At 36.6% G+C, this 21,810-nt stretch overlaps 1 protein-coding gene across 6 annotated transcripts in view; it reads right to left on the bottom strand.

The window, feature by feature from the left end:
* The window catches only part of LOC134530702 (uncharacterized), a 72,086-nt gene that overhangs the window by 8,007 nt on the left and 42,269 nt on the right, over window positions 1–21,810 (bottom strand). For 2 of the 6 annotated variants that reach the window (XM_063365789.1, XM_063365794.1), the window contains 8 exons: window positions 13,482–13,553; window positions 11,202–11,861; window positions 10,644–10,736; window positions 8,550–8,627; window positions 6,285–6,395; window positions 5,921–6,052; window positions 4,515–4,600; window positions 287–368 (listed from right to left, as the gene is read on the bottom strand). In XM_063365789.1, coding sequence (XP_063221859.1) covers window positions 287–368; window positions 4,515–4,600; window positions 5,921–6,052; window positions 6,285–6,395; window positions 8,550–8,627; window positions 10,644–10,736; window positions 11,202–11,861; window positions 13,482–13,553 — 1,314 coding nt within the window. The remainder of the gene's footprint in view (window positions 1–286; window positions 369–4,514; window positions 4,601–5,920; window positions 6,053–6,284; window positions 6,396–8,549; window positions 8,628–10,643; window positions 10,737–11,201; window positions 11,862–13,481; window positions 13,554–21,810) is intronic. The other 4 variants (XM_063365790.1, XM_063365791.1, XM_063365792.1 and 1 more) reach the window with 4 other exon arrangements.

Below are 21,810 nucleotides of genomic sequence, written 5' to 3'. Positions count from 1 at the left end.
CACAGAATCATGCAGGACAGCTAAGTTAAAAGTCAGTTCAACTACAAAATACTAGACCTATAATAACAAAATTTCTTTTAAGCATCCTGTGGATGCTCCAACCAAAACTAAATTTAGAACCATGCAACAGTATCAAAGATACATGGCCTTACACCAGAACTAGCAGCCCTACAGCTCATGCATTCTAAAAGCATTAAGGTGCCATACAACTATAAAAAAAGTGAAGCCAAAAAAGCAATGGTAAGCAGAAATATTAATGCTTTATTTTTTTTACTTCACTACTAACCTCTGGATTGAGCTGTTGATTTATTGGCAAGTGTGGTTGGCTGAGCAGTGAACTGGAATGGAACAACCTTAACTGCAGGCTGCTAGAATTAAACACAATAAATAATAGCCTTCAGTAGTAAATGCAACCAAGAAACACAAATGTTGACAAAATACAATGCTACGCATAACGGGCAAAAATTCCCAGCCACACACACAAAAAAATATTTTGACGTCAATTGGGGCTTTTCCAAGTGCATGTGATTCAGAAAACTGGTTTAAAGCACCTTATTTTAACGTAATTTGAAATAAACACACACACACACACTGAAAAAAGACAGAGCCAAACAGACCTGAGCGGACCCAAACTAGGCAGAAGCGGGCAGTATTTTAAATATTAATTAACTAAATAATTACCACTGGCCAGCGGTGGTTTAAGTGTATATTAGAGCGAGTGTAATAAGGCTCTATATATGTTATTTAAAGGCATTCAAAAATCCCACAACCATTCTTCATTTTCTTCTACTAAGTTTCAGAAGTCACGCAACAGCAACATGGGTAGTTGCTTTAATATCTTCAAACTTGCATATATTCTATCTACTACATCAGAAATACAGTATAAAAATTATGGAACAAGAAAATTTTTAGAATTGCAAAAAAAAAACTTTTGGCACAGCTGACGTCGACCCAAGTGTCGCCCTAATTTCCGCAGTCCGTTATGTTGTGCCACCGCCTTCTCCTGCCCGTGGCACAGGCGTGTAGTGTAGTGTCAGTGCAAGGTGCAACACGACGATCGGCCGCGAGCCGGAAGTGCAATAGCCGCCCGCGCGGCTATTCTGAGAGAGTTATGGAATCAGTGTATTTTCCCCTCCTGGGACCAATTAGTTACGTGAAACCATTAATTATATTATATTTATAATATGTTTTATAAACCATCCTTCCTGTAATGTTTGATAAGTCATTTTGTTTAATTCTTGTTCACCGCGCGACAAGGCCGCAGTTCGAGCCCAGACCGTCTGCCGCGCTCTGCACGGTTTTCGCGCGCGAAGTTCGGGCGGGAAGAGGGCAGTTCTCGCGACGAAGCTCTCGGGGTTTGACGCACCGCGCAACACGAGGCCATCATCCCTCAACCATTGAGGATCCGTCATTAACTTTCGGTCCATTCGAACTCGTTTGCATCATCGTTGAAATCCGCCCCGAATTTCGGTGATATCAAGTCTGCAGTGTAACGGAGTAGTGAAAGAGTTCACCGTGTCCGCGTGATCATTGCGAGGGAGCGAAACTGTAAATATTCAGTGTCTTAGTGTATCTATGTGTAATCCGTGTCGACCACTGATTGGTCAGTAACTGTATTGTGTGATACGTGTTGTGTAGGCTAGTCTGTAAACACCTTTTAGTTCGTGCTCATGTAAACCGGGCGTCCCGCACCAGGAATAGTATCGTCGTGTACCGGATCACCGATTGGTCAGGAAATGTACAGTGTGACTCGTGTTGTGTAGGCCAGATTGCAAACATCTGTGCGTTCGGAATCAACCAGAAAACCAGGGGCGCAACAACAGGGGGCAAGGGTATTTTGCCCCCCCCCCCCCTCTGAAACCTTGAAGTGGGGGCAAACGGGGGCAAAGAAAGTGCTGTGTAATCAATTTTTAGATAATAAAACTGCTTAAATAGCACCATTTTCCACCTTGAAATACAAATTTTCTCGGGGGAGGACCCCTGGACCCCCGCTTCAATAGGAGGGAATCGATGATTCTTTATAAAAAGGTATATTGCCCCCCTTTTGGAAATTTAGTTGTTGCGCCCCTGCAGAAAACGACCACTATTGTGTTAGAGCCGTGCCCATGCACTCGCAGACGGAAAGGGCTAGGATTGTGACAACGCCATGTACTATGGGGAAGGTGTAATTAAATCAAAGTTAAATCATAAACTCTTCACTTCATCGCCACTGTCTCCCGCCACATGGCCAGGAACCCGTTCAGAGCTAGTCGGACCTAACAAATCATACAGGAGATAGTTCAGGTGACAACACAGCCTACAGGCGTACGTAGATTTTGAAGTACCTATTTCTTCTGGAAACTTCTATAAACATCTGGAAAAATTTAAGAACTTAAAGTAAATGAATCCTATTTGTTGTCTAATATTCCAAAATTACTGAAAATATTTTCTTATATTCCATGCAGCGAAAATGTTTTTAACTTAATGCATCCAGCATTGAATAGCTTGACGAATTTCATATTATGCTTGCTAAGGTAGTTATGAATTTTTTGAAATTTTCACACAATTTTCCATCCCTAGCACTACTACGTAGTTGCATAAAAATTTGCTTTGGACCAAGGTTTAAATAGTATTAAAATGGTTTAAAATATAATGGAACAAATTTTATAGTAGGAAGGGTTGATTTTTTTTTTTATTATTTGAACCCCTATTTTTACGGTAACAGTTTGTTTCATAAAAAATGGTTCAACCAAAGGTTTTAGATATTATTGAGAATTTTTACAATAAATTATAATGGATTTGATAGTATTCCCACTAAACAAGTTTTGTCTTTCAACCCTTGTTATATCCACCTTTCACAGTAATGGTTGGTTACATAAAAATTTATGTAAGACAAATGTTTAAGACATTAATTGGAAGGTTTAAAATAAAGTTTTATTTTATTTTCCAACCTATTTTTCTCAACCCCTTGTAGTAATGGTTCATTATATCGAAAATTGTTTCAGACCAAAGTTTTACATAACTATTAGAAGATTTACAATTAATCATTATATATTTTACCAGTTACATAATAAGGGAGTTCTGAACTTTTTTGTCCTTTAACCCACGTTTATTTCACCGTTAGCAGCAGTGGTTGGTTGTATCAAAAATTGTTTCAGACAAAAGTTTTAGATAATATTTTTATAAGGTATACAAACAGTTTGAACAGATATGTTAGTGTACTAAAGGAGTTAATTTTTTTGTCTTTCAACCGTTATATTTTCCATCCCTTACAGTAATGATTGGTCGGATGAAAAATTATTTCGGGCAAAAGTAGAAACTAATATTTCAAGTTTTACAGTAAATAAGAACATAGAACATTGTACATTGTATGAAAGTTATGTTTTTATTTCCACCCCTGTTTATTTTCAACCCTTTGCAGGAATGGTTTGTCTTACCAAAAATAGTTTCAATCAAATGTTTAAGATAAAAAAAAAGATTTACAAAGAATTTGAACAGATACAATTGTGTGTCTATTAAGGGAGTTACGAATATTTTTGTCCCCCAAACCTTATTTTTTTCCACTCCTTGCAGGTATGGTTAGTCTAATCAAAAATTGTTTAAGACAAAAGTTTTAGATAATATTTGTACGGTTTACAAACAATTCAAAGTGATTTATTAGTGTGCAAATTAAGAGCATTATGAATCTTTTTTGTCTTTCAACCCCTGTTATTTTCCACCCCTTGCAAGTAATGATTCAACTTATTAAAATTTGTTTTATTCAAACAAAAGTTTTAGATAAAAATTTTTAATATTTACAAATAATTCAAACAGATTCAATTATATCTGTACTAAGAAAGCTATAAAATTTTTTGTCCTCCGACCCTTTTTTTTAAACCCCTTGCAGTTATGGTTGGTTCTATCCAAAATGTGTTTAGACAAACGTTTTTGTTTTTGCTATTAATCACACAAGTTATAATACATTCAAATGGAAGTGATATTCTTTATACTATGGGAATTACAACAATTTTTCTATTTTCAAAAAACCTTACCCATTTCTACCCCTTTGGTCGGATTTTGCCCAGTGACAACTCAACCGAAATTTTCCATTACTAGATTTTATGCATCAGTTTGGAAGTAATTAGTGCAAATTTACGGAAGTGACATACATTATATATCTGTGTGTAACATTTGAGTTGATGGTTTTGAGGTGTATAGACTATAAAATGAAAAATTATCTAAAAATTTTCCGCACTATGGAAACTGCTACAAAATACTAAAAACAAACATCACCAGAGATTCTATTGCACAGTTTTACATCCTTGCCGATTTATGTCTATATAATTTTTTTTTTCACTCAATTGAACCATTATAACTGAAGCCAATAAGTTTATGAAACCCTGAAAAGAACATGCTTGCTTTTAATGTTTTAAATACTATTACACACACTATAATTGATACATTTAACAATTACTACATTATACGTACATGTTTCAAAACACAGTAGTAATGATTATGGACTAAACTTGATTTAAGATAGCTTAGATGCAACCTACATGTTTTGCACTTGCAGTTTTTGTATTACTCCCATGACCTGGTCCTCTGAACTGGAAAGGGACTGGAATCTTTGACACAAATTTATCTGAAAGAACAAAAAAAAATCCTAAATGAACACTTCAAGCCTACAAAGCACCAATTTAATATTATATCTTAGTTTTTAGGTAGTAAAATAATACTTTCCCTGGAAGAGGTTAAATTTTTTAAATAAATATTTTATATTTCTATTGAAACTAGTACTCTTAAGGCATGTTTTACAGATAAGAAAAATCTCACGTTATTACATTTTCGCACTTGTATTATTATTTGATAGTGATTTCAATCCGATTATTCTACATAAGTTGACCACACTTTAGATTAAAATTATCATTGGCTTTAATGTTTCTACATAGCATAATTTTAAAGTCATTAAAAGAAAATATGAGAATTTATTTACTTAGTATTTAATTTACTTACAAAAGCTGTCCAGCTTTTGTTATTGGCAGCTAACATTTAAACATTCTGTACATGAGAATTTATTATTGGAGAGCCATAGTTGGTTAAAATAACTAAACATTTTTCTAACAGTAGAACCTAGCAAACACAATTTTTTGTACTTCAAACTTAGACATATTGAAAATTTTTGCCCATCCCTTGAACTTCCTATAAAATCAGAATACACAGTTAGCAAAGTCCCATGAGAAGCAAATCAATTAAAGCTGTGATTCTCCAAATTTTTACTGAGTGTACATTACATCTCTCACTACCTACATATTAAGTTAGAAATTTTAATAAAATATATAGTATGCATGATAAAAAAAACTTGCCCAACCCAGTTTTTTTTTCCTCACAAAACAAAAACACAATTGTTGAAAGGCTAGGGACAAGATTATACGGTGAATTGCGATAAAACCAAAACAACACCAAAAAGCATGTCAATGCACCATATAACATTGAGATCTGAAGTGCAACTAAAATGAAATTAATCAGCATTCTAAAGTACTTAAATTACAAAAGTAATTGTTAACAGTATTAAATACAATGAATGTAATTTATTCCACATGAAATTTGTACCAAAATGTATAATTTAAATATTGGAGCTTGCAAGTCAAACACATTTTTACCTTCTTGACATATCAACATGTATCAAACACACAAACACTTGGTGATTTATTTTTATTCTGTATAGGTCTCTAAAAAATAATAGTTTTTATTCTGAAAATTAAAATAGCTTATTAAAATACAACACAAAAGACACCTTTTACCTTTTGCGGCTAAGATGTATGTTCTTAAATAACCCTCTAAAGAAAATTCAATACACAGTAATTTAATTGCATAAGTAAAATGTAAAAGCTAAACTGAGAGATTCATACAAGAGAGAAAAATAACCACACACACAACCTTAACATAAAATCACAAACCACACCTTTAGAAGCGGAGTTCTTCTTGGGAACAGGTATTTTTGACTTAATGTTTGTTCGCTTGTCTTGGTTAGTTTTGCATATGGGATCTGTCTTAGCCATATGGGGTACATTTTCTTTGTTCTCTATAGCCTTTACTAGAAGCACAAACACAAAATAAAAATTTATTAATCACAGTATTTCTTTATCTAAGTCAAATTCCTATCTTACAGCTAAGAAACCTATTTCCAAAGAAAAACATTTTGAAATTTATTCTAAAAGTACAACCTGTAGGGGAAAAAAGTTTGTTTTTTTGTAAAACTTTTAAATTGCTATCCTTTCTTTATTGAAATGCATAAATTAAAAATATGACTGTTTCAGAATACTTACTTGAAATATCAACCTCTGAATTTACTTTCATTTTTGCAAGATCTCTGGAAACTTGTGAAGGAAGTTCAAAAGTGGAACCAGTTGCAAGCATTAGGCTTGATTCAGTATCACCTGCAACATTTAAGAGCCATTTATACCAACAAATGTAACAAAGCAAGATTTTGGAGTATTTTACAGGCTTCTGTGAATCCTGTTTTTTTTTTTTTTTTTCAAATTAAATATCAATATTTTTTTTTACAAATACTGAGTACTTTTGTAATTGAATTAAAACCCACAGCGAAATTTTTTTTTTCACACTTCACAGGATTCCAGGCAAAATTAATAAAAAAAATTACAATTAAATGAAAAATAGAGAAATGTATATGCAAAAAAAATAAAAACCTGGCAATGCACTCTCTTTTACCAACAAAATTTTATTTTTGAAAACAAATTTATTGATACAGCCAATAAATATTTATACATATAAAATAACAGAATATTTTTTAGATATAAAAGTATTAGAATACTATACTGCAAAAAACAAATCTAAGTTTCTCAGCAAAAACTTTTGGGTCATACTTTAAAAATTTTAAATTTTGTTATGAATGAATCCCACTTGATGTATCCATCAGTAGCAAATAATTATAACAAATAATTGAAGAAAATTATTCAGTTTGAAATTTTGAAATGAAAACGAAATTATTCCCCAATATTTTTTTATATTCTCTCAGACCTATAATATTTAAACTCTGATGTTAAGTTTAGAGCAGTTACACAACTAATGTGTACACATTATCAAAAAAGAGATTCCCTTCAATTTTTTTATTACCACTGCTAAGTAAAAAATAAAGTTCATTCTATTACAATATACAAGGAAATGTGAAGTCAAATTAAATATACATTATGTGAAGGGATTGTAAATAGCAGATGATAAACCGAGGATGCTGAAAACTGGACCGTAATGAGCCATCAGGTTTTCGAGAAACCCTCTGTTTTGGTGAAGCTACCGATAAGGTGATACTGATAACTGATAAGGTATGGTGTTGTGTAATTTCTGCTGCACGCATGAATTTAAATTTTTAAAAAAAATGAAACCTAGGAAAAATCAATTATCCATTTGTAATTTATTTTCCTAGCTACTTAAAGTGAGAATATGCTCTTTACCAAGGAAAACTTTTGTGAAGTTAATCTGCACCCTCATCAACCCAACCCCCATGAATGCACACACAACTTTAAACACCATCCTGTAATGCATTACACCTATACAATTTTAAAATGACAAGATAAAACAGATAACTAACATAAGCAATCCAATCCTATTAACCTCCCCAAAAACATAGTTGCATCAACTAAGCCAGGAGTCATGCTACTCGATAAGCACACCATTTTATAACACGTAAAATAGACCAAAATTATGATCATACAGAGTGCATGCTGTGAGGGAACAAGGCTTGCCAAAGCATGTGTTATTGCCAATGGTTTCAAGCTCCTAGTATTGAAAGAATACACACACTGTCTACAACGTGGTTTGAGCAGAGCCTGGATTCATCTCTCTGATTACATCAAATTTCGAAACAGTCTTTTGAATTTAGGCTGCTGAAAATTCCCCAATCTCTATGCAAAGGTTGAGGTCTGGTGCACCATGTCTGCATTCAGAATTGTTGGCCCAATTTTCTTTGACTAAAGGGCAAAGACATAGTTATATGGACACACACTCAATGAATTTGTGGAGCAGTTTGAGAACACTAAATACACTGAAGGCTCTTTTCAACATGATGGCACATCATGCCATACCTCTCATATCTCCGCAGCTTCTCAAGGACATGTATTTTTTGCAATCCCCAAACAAAACTTCTTCAGATTTCCACCTGCAAGACTACCTGAAGAATTGGGTAAATCAGGATAGGCTTACACTTGCACAAATCCGAGAGAACATCACCAACAAAATCGTGAACACTCATTAGAACACGTAACGGAGAACTCACAACATAAAACATGGCGTGACTGGTACAATTGTCTGGATTATGGTGGAGGCCATTTTAAACATTTTAATGTGACAGAATGAATCTCCCAAGGTTACTTTAAATCAAACATGATTGCACATTCATACTGTGGTTTCTTCAGTGATTTTTGGCAGATGAAATGATAAAGGCTAGTACGGATCAATCTGTAACTGCAAAAATCACACTAATTTATTACATAAATGGCAACTAGAATTAAGAAGTTAGTGGTACATACATTTTCCGTTGTTTCCTAGAAATTTCATTACGTGTGTTTATGCTATACCTGAATGCACGGTGTGGTCATCAGACACACCTTGCAGCTTAGGACTTGGAAAATGAAAATATCTCTGGTTTCGGAGAGCTAAAACAAACATAATGCAAGAAACATAATCATTATTACATACTATAAACACAACAATAAAATTACACAGCAAAAACTAAAGAAACTTACTGATATAAGAGAATATTAAGGACTGAATATAAAATGAATACAGTCAAACTGAGCGGAGAAACTAAATGTGAAAGGTGAACAAGAACAGCAGACATAGTGAACCTAATTGAAGTCCATTCGATGAATGAGAGCCCTTTTCTAACAGCCATGACGTCGGCCAGGGCTACGCTCTCCCTAAGCCCGATGTGCCTCACGCCGCTGCCAACCCTCTCTCCTCCCACCGACACCCTCTATTTAAAACCTCCCACCGACAAGTGCATGTGTGTGTGTGTGCGCGTGTGTTCCATCGCCCTGCACGAACCCTTTTGGCACCCACCCTAACTTGAGCAGTGGAGATTTCATCTTTTTAAATAATGTAGTTAATAATTAAATAACTGTAATATGTAATACTTAAGTCTAAATTAACGTTAAATTTTTGAAGGGTTTAAATATGTCATGTTTAACTGTTCTGCTGTATCAATCTACTAACGGTAAATTCAGCACTTCCTGCAGGCATGACACCCATGGCCCGCCACAGCCTCTTCCGTTCACCGTGCGGGATAGGACGTATCTCAGTATCTCGTCGACTTCAACTATTGCTCTCAAATGATCTGTTATCATCTGCCATCGTAATTATTTATAAATTTTTTTTTTAATTTACCTTTGAAGCCTATCCCAGTGGCACACTGTGTAACTGAACTAATTAAAGCTCCCCGGAGCGTTTAGTATTATTTAGCGAGTTTGCACTTTCGGGGCCAGTCCACGCGGTGTCCTGGTCAGAATGAAAGGTGGACTACTTGCTGTTTTTTGTACGCATTGTCAGTGTACGTGTCGACGGCAATAAAACTTAATATTCACCCGACTCATTGCACTCAATTCTCGACCACGAGCTTTCCAGTACAGAGACAGAGGTGTGTGGGGCAACTCAAGACCCCACAAGCAGTCGTCTTCACCGGTAATCTAGCGTGCCCACCGCTGACAGCCGACCGGTGAGTTCTAGCAAATCAATGCAGGGGGAAGTCGAGCCTAGCTCCACATGGGTCACATCACGGCCCTGGGACAAAGTCAGTAGCCGGGTCCACTAGCCCATCCACGTGGTGGCGCCCAAGATTTACACGTACACCGATCCAAAACTCCCCATGAAAGCCAGAGTATAGTAATTCTTAAATAACAAATTTAAATACGAGGTTTTTTTTTTTTTCAACCTCCGATCGGCTGTAATAAAAAAACGGGAATGAATTGGGAAATTATTTTAATGTCAAAAGAAACGTACATCTTTACTCAATTTTTCCACATAATCATTGTGCAGATTGAGGCATTTATCGTACCAATGCACCAGCTTTCCAATACCCTCTGCATAAATGCGAGCTGCGTGGAGTCATCCGTTTCTTACAGGCAGAAGGACACACTGCAGCAGAAATCCATCGCCGAATGAGTGTTGTGCAGAGTTAAAACGTGGCTGAATAGGCAGGAGGCATCATTTTATGCAGAGGGTATTGGAAAGCTGGTGCATCGGTACGACAAATGCCTCAATCTGCACGGTGATTATGTGGAAAAATAGAGTAAAGATGTACGTTTCTTTTGACATTAAAATTATTTCCCAATTCATTCCCGTTTTTTTATTACAGCCGATCGGAGGTTGAAAAAAAATAACCCTTGTATGTTCCCAAATTCCATATCAGCTAATTAAGTGTGAATATTAAGGTAAAATTTTGGCAACCGTGCCATCCTAAGTTACTGTGAGTGCCTAACAATGGACCACTGTGAACTAAATCACAAAAGTCTGTAGTCACATTAAAACTATATATGTACAATTTCAATTGGTCGTGCAACAAATGTTATTGTATGAAAGTCATTTGAGAAGAAACCACAAGCCAAAATTACTAACAAATACATAAGTTTTTTCAACTTGGTGAATTCAAACATTTTAAATAAGAAATTCTTTACCTTTACTTGCAGATAGTAATACTTCTCTGTCTTCGTCAGATGCACTCTCCTTTGTAGGAAGTTTGTAGGAAGTGAATGTATCACTGCCTGAAACTGTTTACAAGCATTGCAAGAACAAGTGACAAAAAAACAAAGTTATACTAAACCATGCTACAGCCTAAACTATAGTATGTACTAGTTTCAGATTTAATGCGTGAATAGATTTAGCAAACATATTCCTTAAAAGGTTAAAAAATATTTATTAAAAATTATAAAATATCCTGAAAACTACCAACAAAAATAAGAAATTTTTTGTGAAAAATTAGTATGCAAGGTCATAATTATACAGTCAAACTCCAGCACAATGGACTTCTATGATTAAACAAGCTGTCTGGTTATTTGTAAGAGCTGTAGCACTTGTAGTGGCTATGTAGTGACATTTCCGTATGCAAACAGTGGCCAACAAGTTATCACTATCATATGTATCAAGATTCTGGTGAAACTATACAACTGCATGAACATACATGGGTAAAAACCCTTATTAATTTTAAATAACAGTTTATAAACAAAGCTACATACCCGACTGAGATAAAGTTGACTGTGAAGCACCAGCATGAAGTTCTCCTGTCTCAAGGTACACACCAGCTTGTAGATAAAAAGCCTCAGACTCTACAGAACGCACGGTCCGTGTAGGAGAACTACTAGCTGAAGGTGTGAAACATTTCAATGGCAGATCAGGTGCATCAGAGATAGGTGAAGTCTCCATCAGTGACAAACCTGAAAGGTTCAACTGAGAACTGGTGAAATTTACCCTTGTTTGAGGTACAGCACGCTGACTTATTCTCTTGCTGTGTCGAGGAGACTCTTTGGAACGCAGAGTCCGTGAAGGAGAACTACTAGCTGAAGGTGTGAAACATTTCAATGGCAGGTCAGGTGCATCAGAGCTAGCTGTAGTCTCCATCAGTGACAAACCTGAAAGGTTCAACTGAGACTTGGTGATATTTTGACGTGCAGTGCTCAGAGATTTTCTTTTGCTGTTTTGAGGAGACTCCTGGATTCTAGGCAAAGGAGTGCAAGATTCTTTTTTGATCCTCATGCTCCTTCGTACTCCTGGATTATTGTGTGTAGTTTTTCCACAATTTGACAAAGTATTTTCTGAGACTTGTTTAAATTTTGCACCATGACTTCTGCATGAGGGCATTTCAAATGTCAAGTTTCCAGGCTCAGATTTACATTCACCTGCACAAATGTAATGATTTATACAAACAATATAAGTGATAAAGGCATTAAAAATAATCATAACCAACAATGACTTCTAAAAAAAAAACCTCTGCAAGAGTTAACTCTGATATCACAAACTTTACACAAATTTTACAGTAGGTACATTAAAAATGTAATTTTTTTTTCAAATTAATAATTTCATCAGAATAGAATTCTTAGTGTATATTCTTCTATTATTTGTAAGAATCAGTGTGTAATCAATTTCTCATATGTAAGTGGAACCTGAGAAAAGGTACATAAAGAGAAATAGTTTTGCACAGAAAAAATTACACCTGCATGATTTGTAGTCGTATCAGTGAACTTGTAGGCCTAACTAGTATAGCTATTTTTTTTCTTTTGGATCTGTTAGGTTCTGTGTAGTTCGAGAAGAAATATGGGAGGAAAACCAGTTGGTCGCATACCAACCTTAATGCTTTGTGCAGTTATAAACACATTTTGCTTCATTTCACCAAAGAAAGTCCTCAATGAGGGCCAAAGCATTTTAGTAAAGTTACACAAAGAAAAATAGAGCATTGTTTGAATGGTAATAGAAACTTGAAGTTACAAGGCTAAAAAGTTTAAGTTAAAAGTTAGCAGCCAAATGTTTGCCTGATTGCTGGCATCTTACTGGCATGTTATTGTGTAAAGGCGTGGTATTACCAGTAGGGGTGTTCGTCACACCGTGCACGAAGAGATGGGGAAAGCCAGGTACTGAGGAAGACATTTGGCAAAATTAATAGATTGATGTTAATATTAAAAGAGACATGAATACACCAATCCCTTACTTAGCACGTTTTCAAAGTGCACAAATTTATTTAGCGCAATGTTAATTTTACTTCCCTTAATATTGAATTGCACACACACACTCGTGCACACTTTCACACTTGCATACTTTCACACTTGCATACTTTCACACTTGCATACTTTCACACTTGCATACTTTCACACTTGCATACTTTCACACTCGCATACTTTCACACTCGCATACTTTCACACTCGCATACTTTCACACTCGCATACTTTCACACTCGCATACTTTCACACTCGCATACTTTCACACTCGCATACTTTCACACTCGCATACTTTCACACTCGCATACTTTCACACTCGCATACTTTCACACTCACATACTTTCACACTCACATACTTTCACACTCACATACTTTCACACTCACATACTTGCTTACTTTCACTCACATACTCACACTTGCATACTTTCACTCACTTTCACACATGTGCAATAGCATAATTTAACACTCACATATATTTTGTATTATCTGCAACCACAAAAAGAATTGTGTTTCTATACCTAACATAATAATAAGCAAGAAGTTTCACTTCTGCCATGCGCGTACTCCACGCATATTTAAATCTTAAAGTGATCTAGTCACAGATTGTCATGCTTGAAACGTATTAGCATACACACCACAGTGGGTGCACTAATGCTAGTATTGGTGATATATATTGCTTGCGCACTTTTATTGTTACATTACACAAACCTTATTTTACATTACATGAACTAAAATTTGAACTTTGTAAGAGAACAAAAAAATTAAAACATTAGGTACAGAAAATACTGCAAGAATGCTGTAACATACCTGAAACGATAGTATGAATCTTACTCTCATCGTTTGATTCAGGGCTTGGAAAAAACCTTTTGGTTCTTGTAGCTTTAAAAAAATCATTCAGGCTTAGATTATGATTTCAATTTTAGTTAAACACAACCAAAGTCACCCAGAAAATAAACTACAGTGGTTCAATGACAGAAGCTTCACTCTTTTTGAACCAAACATTAGTAAAAATAACCTTTTGAAACTTGTTCCATTGGTCCCATTTTAAAGTTTTTTTGGCATTGAAAAATATGGATAAGGTATGTAAGTAGGAGGAGCGAGCTGGTTCTGTGACAATGTAAACATTGATTATGCAATGAAGGCAGCCCCCCCAGAAGTTGTCTGCTGGAGGTGGCCATTTTGTTTCCTATCAACAGGTGGTTGCTTCGGGTGGGCGTGGCAGGTGGGTGTGTTGCCACATGGCGTTATCTTTGGAGTGCGTCGTCTGCTGTGGGCCATAGGAACAAGTGGTTGCTTGGGGTGGGCCTTGGCAGGTGGGGGGTGTGTCGCCACGTGGAATTATCTTTGGAGCGCGTCGTCTGCTGGGGGCGATGACGTCTGCTGTGTTTCATTCTTTAGGAGCTAGGAGGTGTTGCTGTGAAGTGCTGAAGTTATTTTCACTAATAATAAAAAGGTTGAGGTGGCGGGCGGCTGGGTTTTGATCCGGGGGACGTGTGCACGTCAAGGTTGGAAGGCAGTGATATTAACCGCTAGACCACGAGGTAAGATGAAAAATAAAGCTTGTGAACTCTATCCTTGCTTCAGCAAGGCTTCACAAGTCAGAATTTATTTAATTAAAATTTAGAATTCTTGAATTTTTTACTAAAGAAATTTTGAAATGTAATATTTTATTTTTGGATTTTTATATTTTAATTTTGAGGGTTTGGTGATTGGTTTTCCCAGTGTGTTTAAAAATTTATTCGCATGAACATGTAAGAGATTTTCTCAATGTGTTCCAGGTTATTTGTCTATCTTTTGATGATTTTTTCAGTGTGCTCCACTTTTTAAAATTATGTTAATTTTTGCTACGTTTCTGTTTAAAAATGCTCCCCGTTTCGAGCTTACAGAATTTATTTAATTGTAATTAAAATTTCTTAAATTTTTTTACAAAAAAAAATTTGAAATTTAATATTTTAATTTTGATTTTTTGATGATTGGTTTTCCCAGAGTATTAAAAAATTTATTTTCATGAACATGTAAGAGATTTTCTCAATGTGTTCCAGGTTATTTGTCAATCTTTTGTTGATTTTCTCAGTGTGCTCCGCTTTTTAAAATTATTTTTAATTTTTTTGCTAATTCTCTTTAAAAATGTTCACCGTCTCAAGCTTCAGTTTATGTGTTGCAATTTCGATACCCACCTACTCCTGTTCATACATCACTATAAAATATTTCAATCAATAAAAATTATTTAATGGCTAGAAAACTAACACTATAAGGATAAATATATGTATAAATATAAAGAATTTGACTAAGTTAACAGTTATTATCATACTATTCACAAAATTTATTTAATTTTTACTACTCCCTGTAATGTAAGCTTGTGTATTTGAATCCACCTACGTCCACTAAATATTTTTTTTTTTTTATAACTTTAAATAAACTAAACATAAGGTCTAATATACGGTGAATTATATATGATGATAGTATGCTATACGGAAAACATCACACTTGTAATAGTGTACTTCATAACTAGTGAAATAACCTAGAGTATTGTGGTCAAAGTCGAAGATGGTTGATCATAGCCGATGGACTTCTCGTGCGTCGGACACAGCCGAACATATTCCGAAGGATTACGATGGTGAAGCCACATCAAGGATGCCACATCATAGCGCCATAGAAAATACATAAGAGCCCGAATACGCTTTTTTTTAAGTGGGAGTATACGGTAAGTCTACTTCTCACCCTTGAGCTGTAGCGAAAATTTTATACTCGTGTGATGGTGGAATTTTTAATGTTTTATGTCCTAGAAAATTATTTTTACAGGTTTTTGGTACAGAGCAAACGTTATTTGTGAGCGATATCTGTTTAATAACTTTCACTCCAGTTAGATATTTTCGCACGTCTGGAAACGTGTTGGAGGTTGATGAGAGTTCACGAACTACCCTATTGGGATTTGCGCGCTGTCTCGTGTTCATGCGTGAGTGTTTGAGTGCACAGATCACTTGCCTTGGCGCCAAGATATTTTGGTGCATCCCTTGTGTGGGTTTTCAACAAATGAAGGCAGGTGGTGGATGCGGTCATAAGCAGATTGGGGTTTACTCTGGATACTCCTATTTTTTTTATTCCTCACAAGTATGTAAATGTGGTGGACATTGCTGTGAGCCTGCGAGTGTTCTTGGGTTGCTCTCGTTTCCCCTCTCAAAAGCATAATGCATCGGTGGGGTGGTTATCTGTAAGTTATTTGTACCAATCGTGGAAATTCGCAACCAGTATATAGAGCGAATGAGAGAGAGAAAGAGAGAGGTTTTGTAGGTTTTCATTAATGCTTTTGCAATTCTGAGTTAACACACATACTTTTTTTATAATTGTTAGTAGATTTTTAAATACACTGTAATTTTATTCTCCTAAATTTGTTACACAGCAATTATACTCCAAGACATTCCTGTGTGGTTAAAAAAAAGTACAATTAGTTTTGTTTTTCCAAATTTTTCCTAATGAATGCGGTTGTAGAGCTGAAATTGATGGTATTTTCTTCTTTGCAGCCAATGGTGTTTTCTTTATGTTAACTTGTCTGTGTGTTCGCTAGCATTTATTTATTTTTTTATTTTTTACTAGTTCAATTGTGATATGTGCTTACTAGTATATAGAATGCTGGGGTATAACAACATTCTCTCTGCTTCATTGAGTTAGTATTAAAAGGATACTTTGATCTATTTAGAATTTTGAGTATTTTTTTGTGTCTTGTATAATACTAATCTATCTATCTATCTTTCATGCATATAATCGTGTCTCAATGTATCTCCGTGAACTTTACTTATATTTTGTGGAATATGAATGTTAAGTTGGCTAGTGCAATTTCTTGCATTAATACATTGTACATATTTAAGGTTTGAGAACAGCTAATTTTTTTACCAAGTTGTGCAACAATGTTTAACGGTTTGGGTTAGTTTTTGCCGTCTTTGTTTGCGTGTTTAATCGATGGTGGTTTTCAAGTGTGTTCAGACTTCGGGATCTTACGTTTTACACAAGTCGGTTTTATAATGTCTCACTGGGGTTCTAACCTTGATTTTTTTTTTTTGTGGTTTAAAACGTATTTAGTTTTATATGAGTCTTTTAAGATAATTTCATATCGATTTTGCCCCTATGGGAATCCCTGCTGTCTCTGAAAGGCACACCTGGCGACTCATGCTGTGCTGTGGTGGCCGGCTGAGTACAAGGTCTTTATATCAATATGTTTTCTTGGTGCCTTTGTTTTTCATGGAGGGTTGCGACATGATGGAGAATATTCTATTATGTGTGTTGTGTTTAGAAACTATCGTTGGTGCTATAATTGTTTTATATTTATTCTGGATAAATACATTACATCTGATTTCCTTGGTTTTATTTTTTTTATTGACCACTCCGTGTTTATGTGGGATTTCATTTGATACTTGATTCTTAATTATTAATAAGTTGTTACTATCCTGTGTGTCTTTAAGCATTTTTTTTTTCCCTCCGTGCATTTTCAAATGTCTAGAACCGTGAAAGTGTGTGAAAATATGGTTACATGTGTGTGTATTAAGCTTTAGGTTTCTGTATGCTGGGTGGCACATTCACGTATTACTAATATGCTACAAAGGCTTAATTTATGTTTTACTTAAACATTTATTTTTTTAAGTAAATTATATATGGTTTTTCCTGTCCTCATAGGCAATACAGTCAATTTACGATGCTTTTTCAATTGCTTTGATATATTTTATTCACTAATTATTTGTTACAATTCATTTTCCTTAATGTTTTTTTTAACTTGTAATTTTGTCTCGTAATATTATTCACGTAATGACTCAATCACGTTTGCATCTGTGGTTACCGTACTTGTAATACTATATTTTGCATTTACAATATACAGGTACACACATGGTTCTTTCCGAGAGCGCACAAGGGGGGTGAGCATGTTGCAGGGAGGGGCAGGGGGAGGACACAAAAATACTTTATTCACTTCAAGCCTGTGCCAGCTCTTCCAGCACCCCGCCTCCAGAGCCCGAGGTAGCCAATGTTTCGTTGAAACGAGGAAGAGAGATGGAGATAGCGACGCCTCCCTGCGGAACACCACTCGCTTCCTACCACCTGCCATTGGCAATAATACATAATACATAATTTAAAGGATAAATTTTTTGTTCCGGACATTGAATATACGATGAGAGCTCATAATTTTTTTTTATGTGATTTTAGTTAACTTACATTTGTCATGATTTTTTTATATAAAAAATTTCTTGCTCTGTAACTCTAATGTGCAATATCTTGTTATGCGTCTATCTTTTGAATTATAGTAGATAGCGAAGTTATGGAGTCCAATGAGCTCCGCACTACAAGATGGAAATTACGAAGCAAAAAATGGTATCATCTACTATGTTTACTTTCTTCCAAAGTTTATATGTTGCTGTGTCACGATCATAGTAGTCTACTTGGGATACGAAGCCTGTTCTATGTGTGTATGGTCTAGATAAGTGGTGTTCAACCCGCATTCTGCAGGTTACTTGCGAGTCGGAGGAATTTATTTTTTGTTTATTCTCTCAGATTATTTACAATTGTTTTCATCAAGTATTATTTTCCTTACTTCTTTTGCATGTACAATTCGGAAGCGCAGTGTCTTCTTGGTGTGTTTTATGCAAGAAAACTCTTCAAGTTAAGTTTGATTGCTCAAAAGCGGTATCGATCCAGTATGAAACCCTCCATTTAAATTTATTTTCTAAAGAATAAAATGTAAATAAATAATAAAACAAAATTTCTTGTGTAAATTACATTCTAAACAAATAGTGTAATGCCAATGTTAACATTAAAAAAATTGTTAGTATGTCTAGCAACATAACAAATTGGTTTTATTAACATTTACTTTAGTAATTTTGGAAAAAGGATTATATTAAGCAAATATAGAGAAATATTAAAAAACATGAATATTTTACAGGATAGCAGTAGTATTATTTTTGTTTGTTTTTTTTTTGTGAAAAATTGTCGTGGAAAGAGGAAAAAATCTATATATTGTTAACTAGCTGTGCCCGCGACTTCGTCCGCGTGGAATAGTGTCTTTGGGTAGCAGTGAATAATAATGAATTTGTAGCGGAAAAAATCCGTATTCGCATACGTGTGGCACAGTCGTCTGCCCTCACGTATCTGCCCGTTCAGGTAAGCACACTTAGGCATATTTCCCCACCTACACCGCACCGTTCCCGCCGCGCTCCCCCCCCCCCCCCCCCCACCCGCGCACGCGGCTGCACAGCACTCATTGTGTACGGCGCGGTGCTTGGCAAGTTTCTTACTCGCGTTAACTTCAGTTTCACATTTTGTAATGTGCCGAATCAGTGCTACTTTAGGCACGAATTTTTTTTATTTTCTTAGTTTTACAAAATTTTAAATTTTTTTTATAACTTTAATTTTACTATTTCGCCCGCTGCTTTCGCCCCATCCAAACTTGTTCGGTCGAGTATACCGGCAGGTTAGCTTGTTGAGCAGTATAGTGCTCTCACCGCCGTTTCCCACCAAATTTGCTGGGTCTAGCCGACTACAGGGCTATCATCAGCAACAGTATCCACTGGCCGTCGCGTTTCGTCACGAGTTTAGCGCTACGCGTGACGAAAGTAGCCGCCCTAAGCTTCCCATGGTCACCTCCACCCCTTCTCGGAGGTGTGCTGAAGTTTGCGGTCTCTAACACGTTTTGGTGTCCTTTTTTAAGCTCCGCCGCACGTCCCAACGTCTGGCCGGCGAACTCTCCCAGGACAGGTCATTCACCGGACATACCCCCCACCCCGTCCTGGTCCACAGCGGTCATCGGCCAGCCGTGGCAATGACCAACTTCAAGGCCAAAATCCCCCCCCCCCCCTTGCAAAATGGCGGCCACCAAGTGCCGCAATGGTATATGCGAGACTCCGATCCGCATGCCCACACCATCTATTGGCGAAAGGACGAACCAGCTGAGAGCGAGAGCGCACTACTGACCATCCTATCCCCACCAGGAGAAACAGTCGACCTCACACTCAGTCGAAAGGTTGCAGGAGCCTTTTTTTTCTTTCGGAGCCCTTCGGAGCACTTCGGGTTTCCCGATCCCCTCCTCCAGAGGAACAGACGACCGGGCTTAATTTTAAGTTAGCGTCCCGGCGCTATTTCAGGGATTTTTAGGGCAGCTCTCGTCCAGCGCGCATCTTCGCAACAGGTCGCAGTAACGACCAGCAGTTATCGTGATCCGCTTTCTGCAATAATGTAGTTGCTTTCTGAGCCAGGCCATGTCGCCTTGATTTTTTTTAGTTTTTCTTCGTAGCTGCCCAAATAGTTAAGTTTAACTTTAGTTTTCTTGGTTTTCGGCATAATTATTTCTTCATGGCTACCGCGAGCTCCCGCGCCGCGCGTACCCGGATCACCCCCAGGGACAGCCACTACCTACTTCACCCTGCCAGCTAAGGTAAGCTGCACTTCGTCCCACACAAACCTGTTAGGTTGCCTTTTTTTTGGGCTTAACTTCACCCGGCATAAACTGCCTGCTAACCAAGCTAATCCAGGTGGATTATTGGTTATAGGCAGGGTTCCAGAATCCCAGAGGGTTCCAGAATCCCAGAGTACTCAAGAATTCCAGAGTGCTTCAAGGGCCCCAGACCAGTTCAAGATGGTGGCCCAGTCCGGCGCCAGATTATTGCACCTCAAAATGTAACTCGTGAGCCTCTATAATGGAGTCTCCCTCCATCTTTCGGCACCCCTCAAAAAGAAATGAAGAACAGCTTTATAACTCTGCCAGGTTTAGGACGTTTTCCTTATTATTATACAATATTGTATTTTAAACACATATATTTGTTTTATGAGCCTGCGAGCTCAATGTTCCTAAACAATTGTACTTAATATAGCATGAAATTGTGTTCCCCACCCCCCGCCACCCCCCCCCCCTTTTTTTCTATTTTATTCGTTAGTGTACTCAATGTAATGTATCAAAAATAAGAATCTAACATTGTTACCAGTTTTGTTTGTAATGGCGGTAATGCCGTAAGATATTTTCAAATGTAAGACACAGGCAATGAAAAGATACTAAACTACTAATCAACAGTAAAAGCCTCTAATGAAACCAAACCATACAATTGTTTTCATTTGCTGCTACTTGAAACCACAATCCACGTAACCTTTCCTACTGTCAGGGAGGTTAATTTTAAATTGTGTTTGTAAGTGGGCTGTGCCCCTCTGGCAAGTCCTTTTAGATAATTACCCGGCGCCTCCACCAAATTGTACTTAATATAGCATGAATTTGTTCCCCCCCCCCCCGGCCCACCCCTTTTTTTCTATTTTATTCGTTAGTGTACTCAATGTAATGTATCAAAAATAAGAATCTAACATTGTTACCAGTTTTGTTTGTAATGGCGGTAATGCCGTAAGATATTTTCAAATGTAAGACACAGGCAATGAAAAGATACTAAACTACTAATCAACAGTAAAAGCCTCTAATGAAACCAAACCATACGATTGTTTTCATTTGCTGCTACTTGAAACCACAATCCACGTAACCTTTCCTACTGTCAGGGAGGTTAATTTTAAATTGTGTTTGTAAGTGGGCTGTGCCCCTCTGGCAAGTCCTTTTAGATAATTAGCCTGACGCTTCCACCGGACTTTTATTATTAATAATTATGGTTTTATCCTGAGCACAGCACCACGGTTACTAATTGGTAGCAGTTAGCATGGTTACGGTTACAATTTGGTAGCAGTTTGTGTGGTTATGGTTACTCTTAAATTGTTAACTGTATTTTGGTTTGATTTATGAGAATACTTTAATTTTATTTGATATAAATATTTTTTTTGTTTGTCACTAAGATTTTCGTTATATAGTATTATTATAAGTCCTAAAACTGGCTTAACTTTTTACTAGTAAGTTTGTAAGTTAAAATTTCAGTTAACTTCCAGCAACGTCTTTCTTACGCGGCCCCGTCGCGTCGGTGCGACCTCCCTCAGGTAGCGTGCCTTATCAGGCGCGTGTGTCATTCTCCCTGTCATCCTCTTCACCCCTCCCCTTCACGCCTCACCGGCTGGAGGAGGCAAGGTCATGTCGTTGCCCCCGTGTCCGGCAGCGAAACAATGCGTTGCAATCTAGTTTGTTCCTCACGGCCGACAGTGCCCCGAGTTTGTTTAAATTCCTCCTTTTATCTGTGTT

This window comes from Bacillus rossius, chromosome 3 (assembly GCF_032445375.1).
Source record: "Bacillus rossius redtenbacheri isolate Brsri chromosome 3, Brsri_v3, whole genome shotgun sequence".
Taxonomy (NCBI): Eukaryota; Metazoa; Arthropoda; class Insecta; order Phasmatodea; family Bacillidae; genus Bacillus; species Bacillus rossius.
Note: the sequence above shows the minus strand (reverse complement) of the source record. Positions and strands in the feature narration are given on the sequence as shown.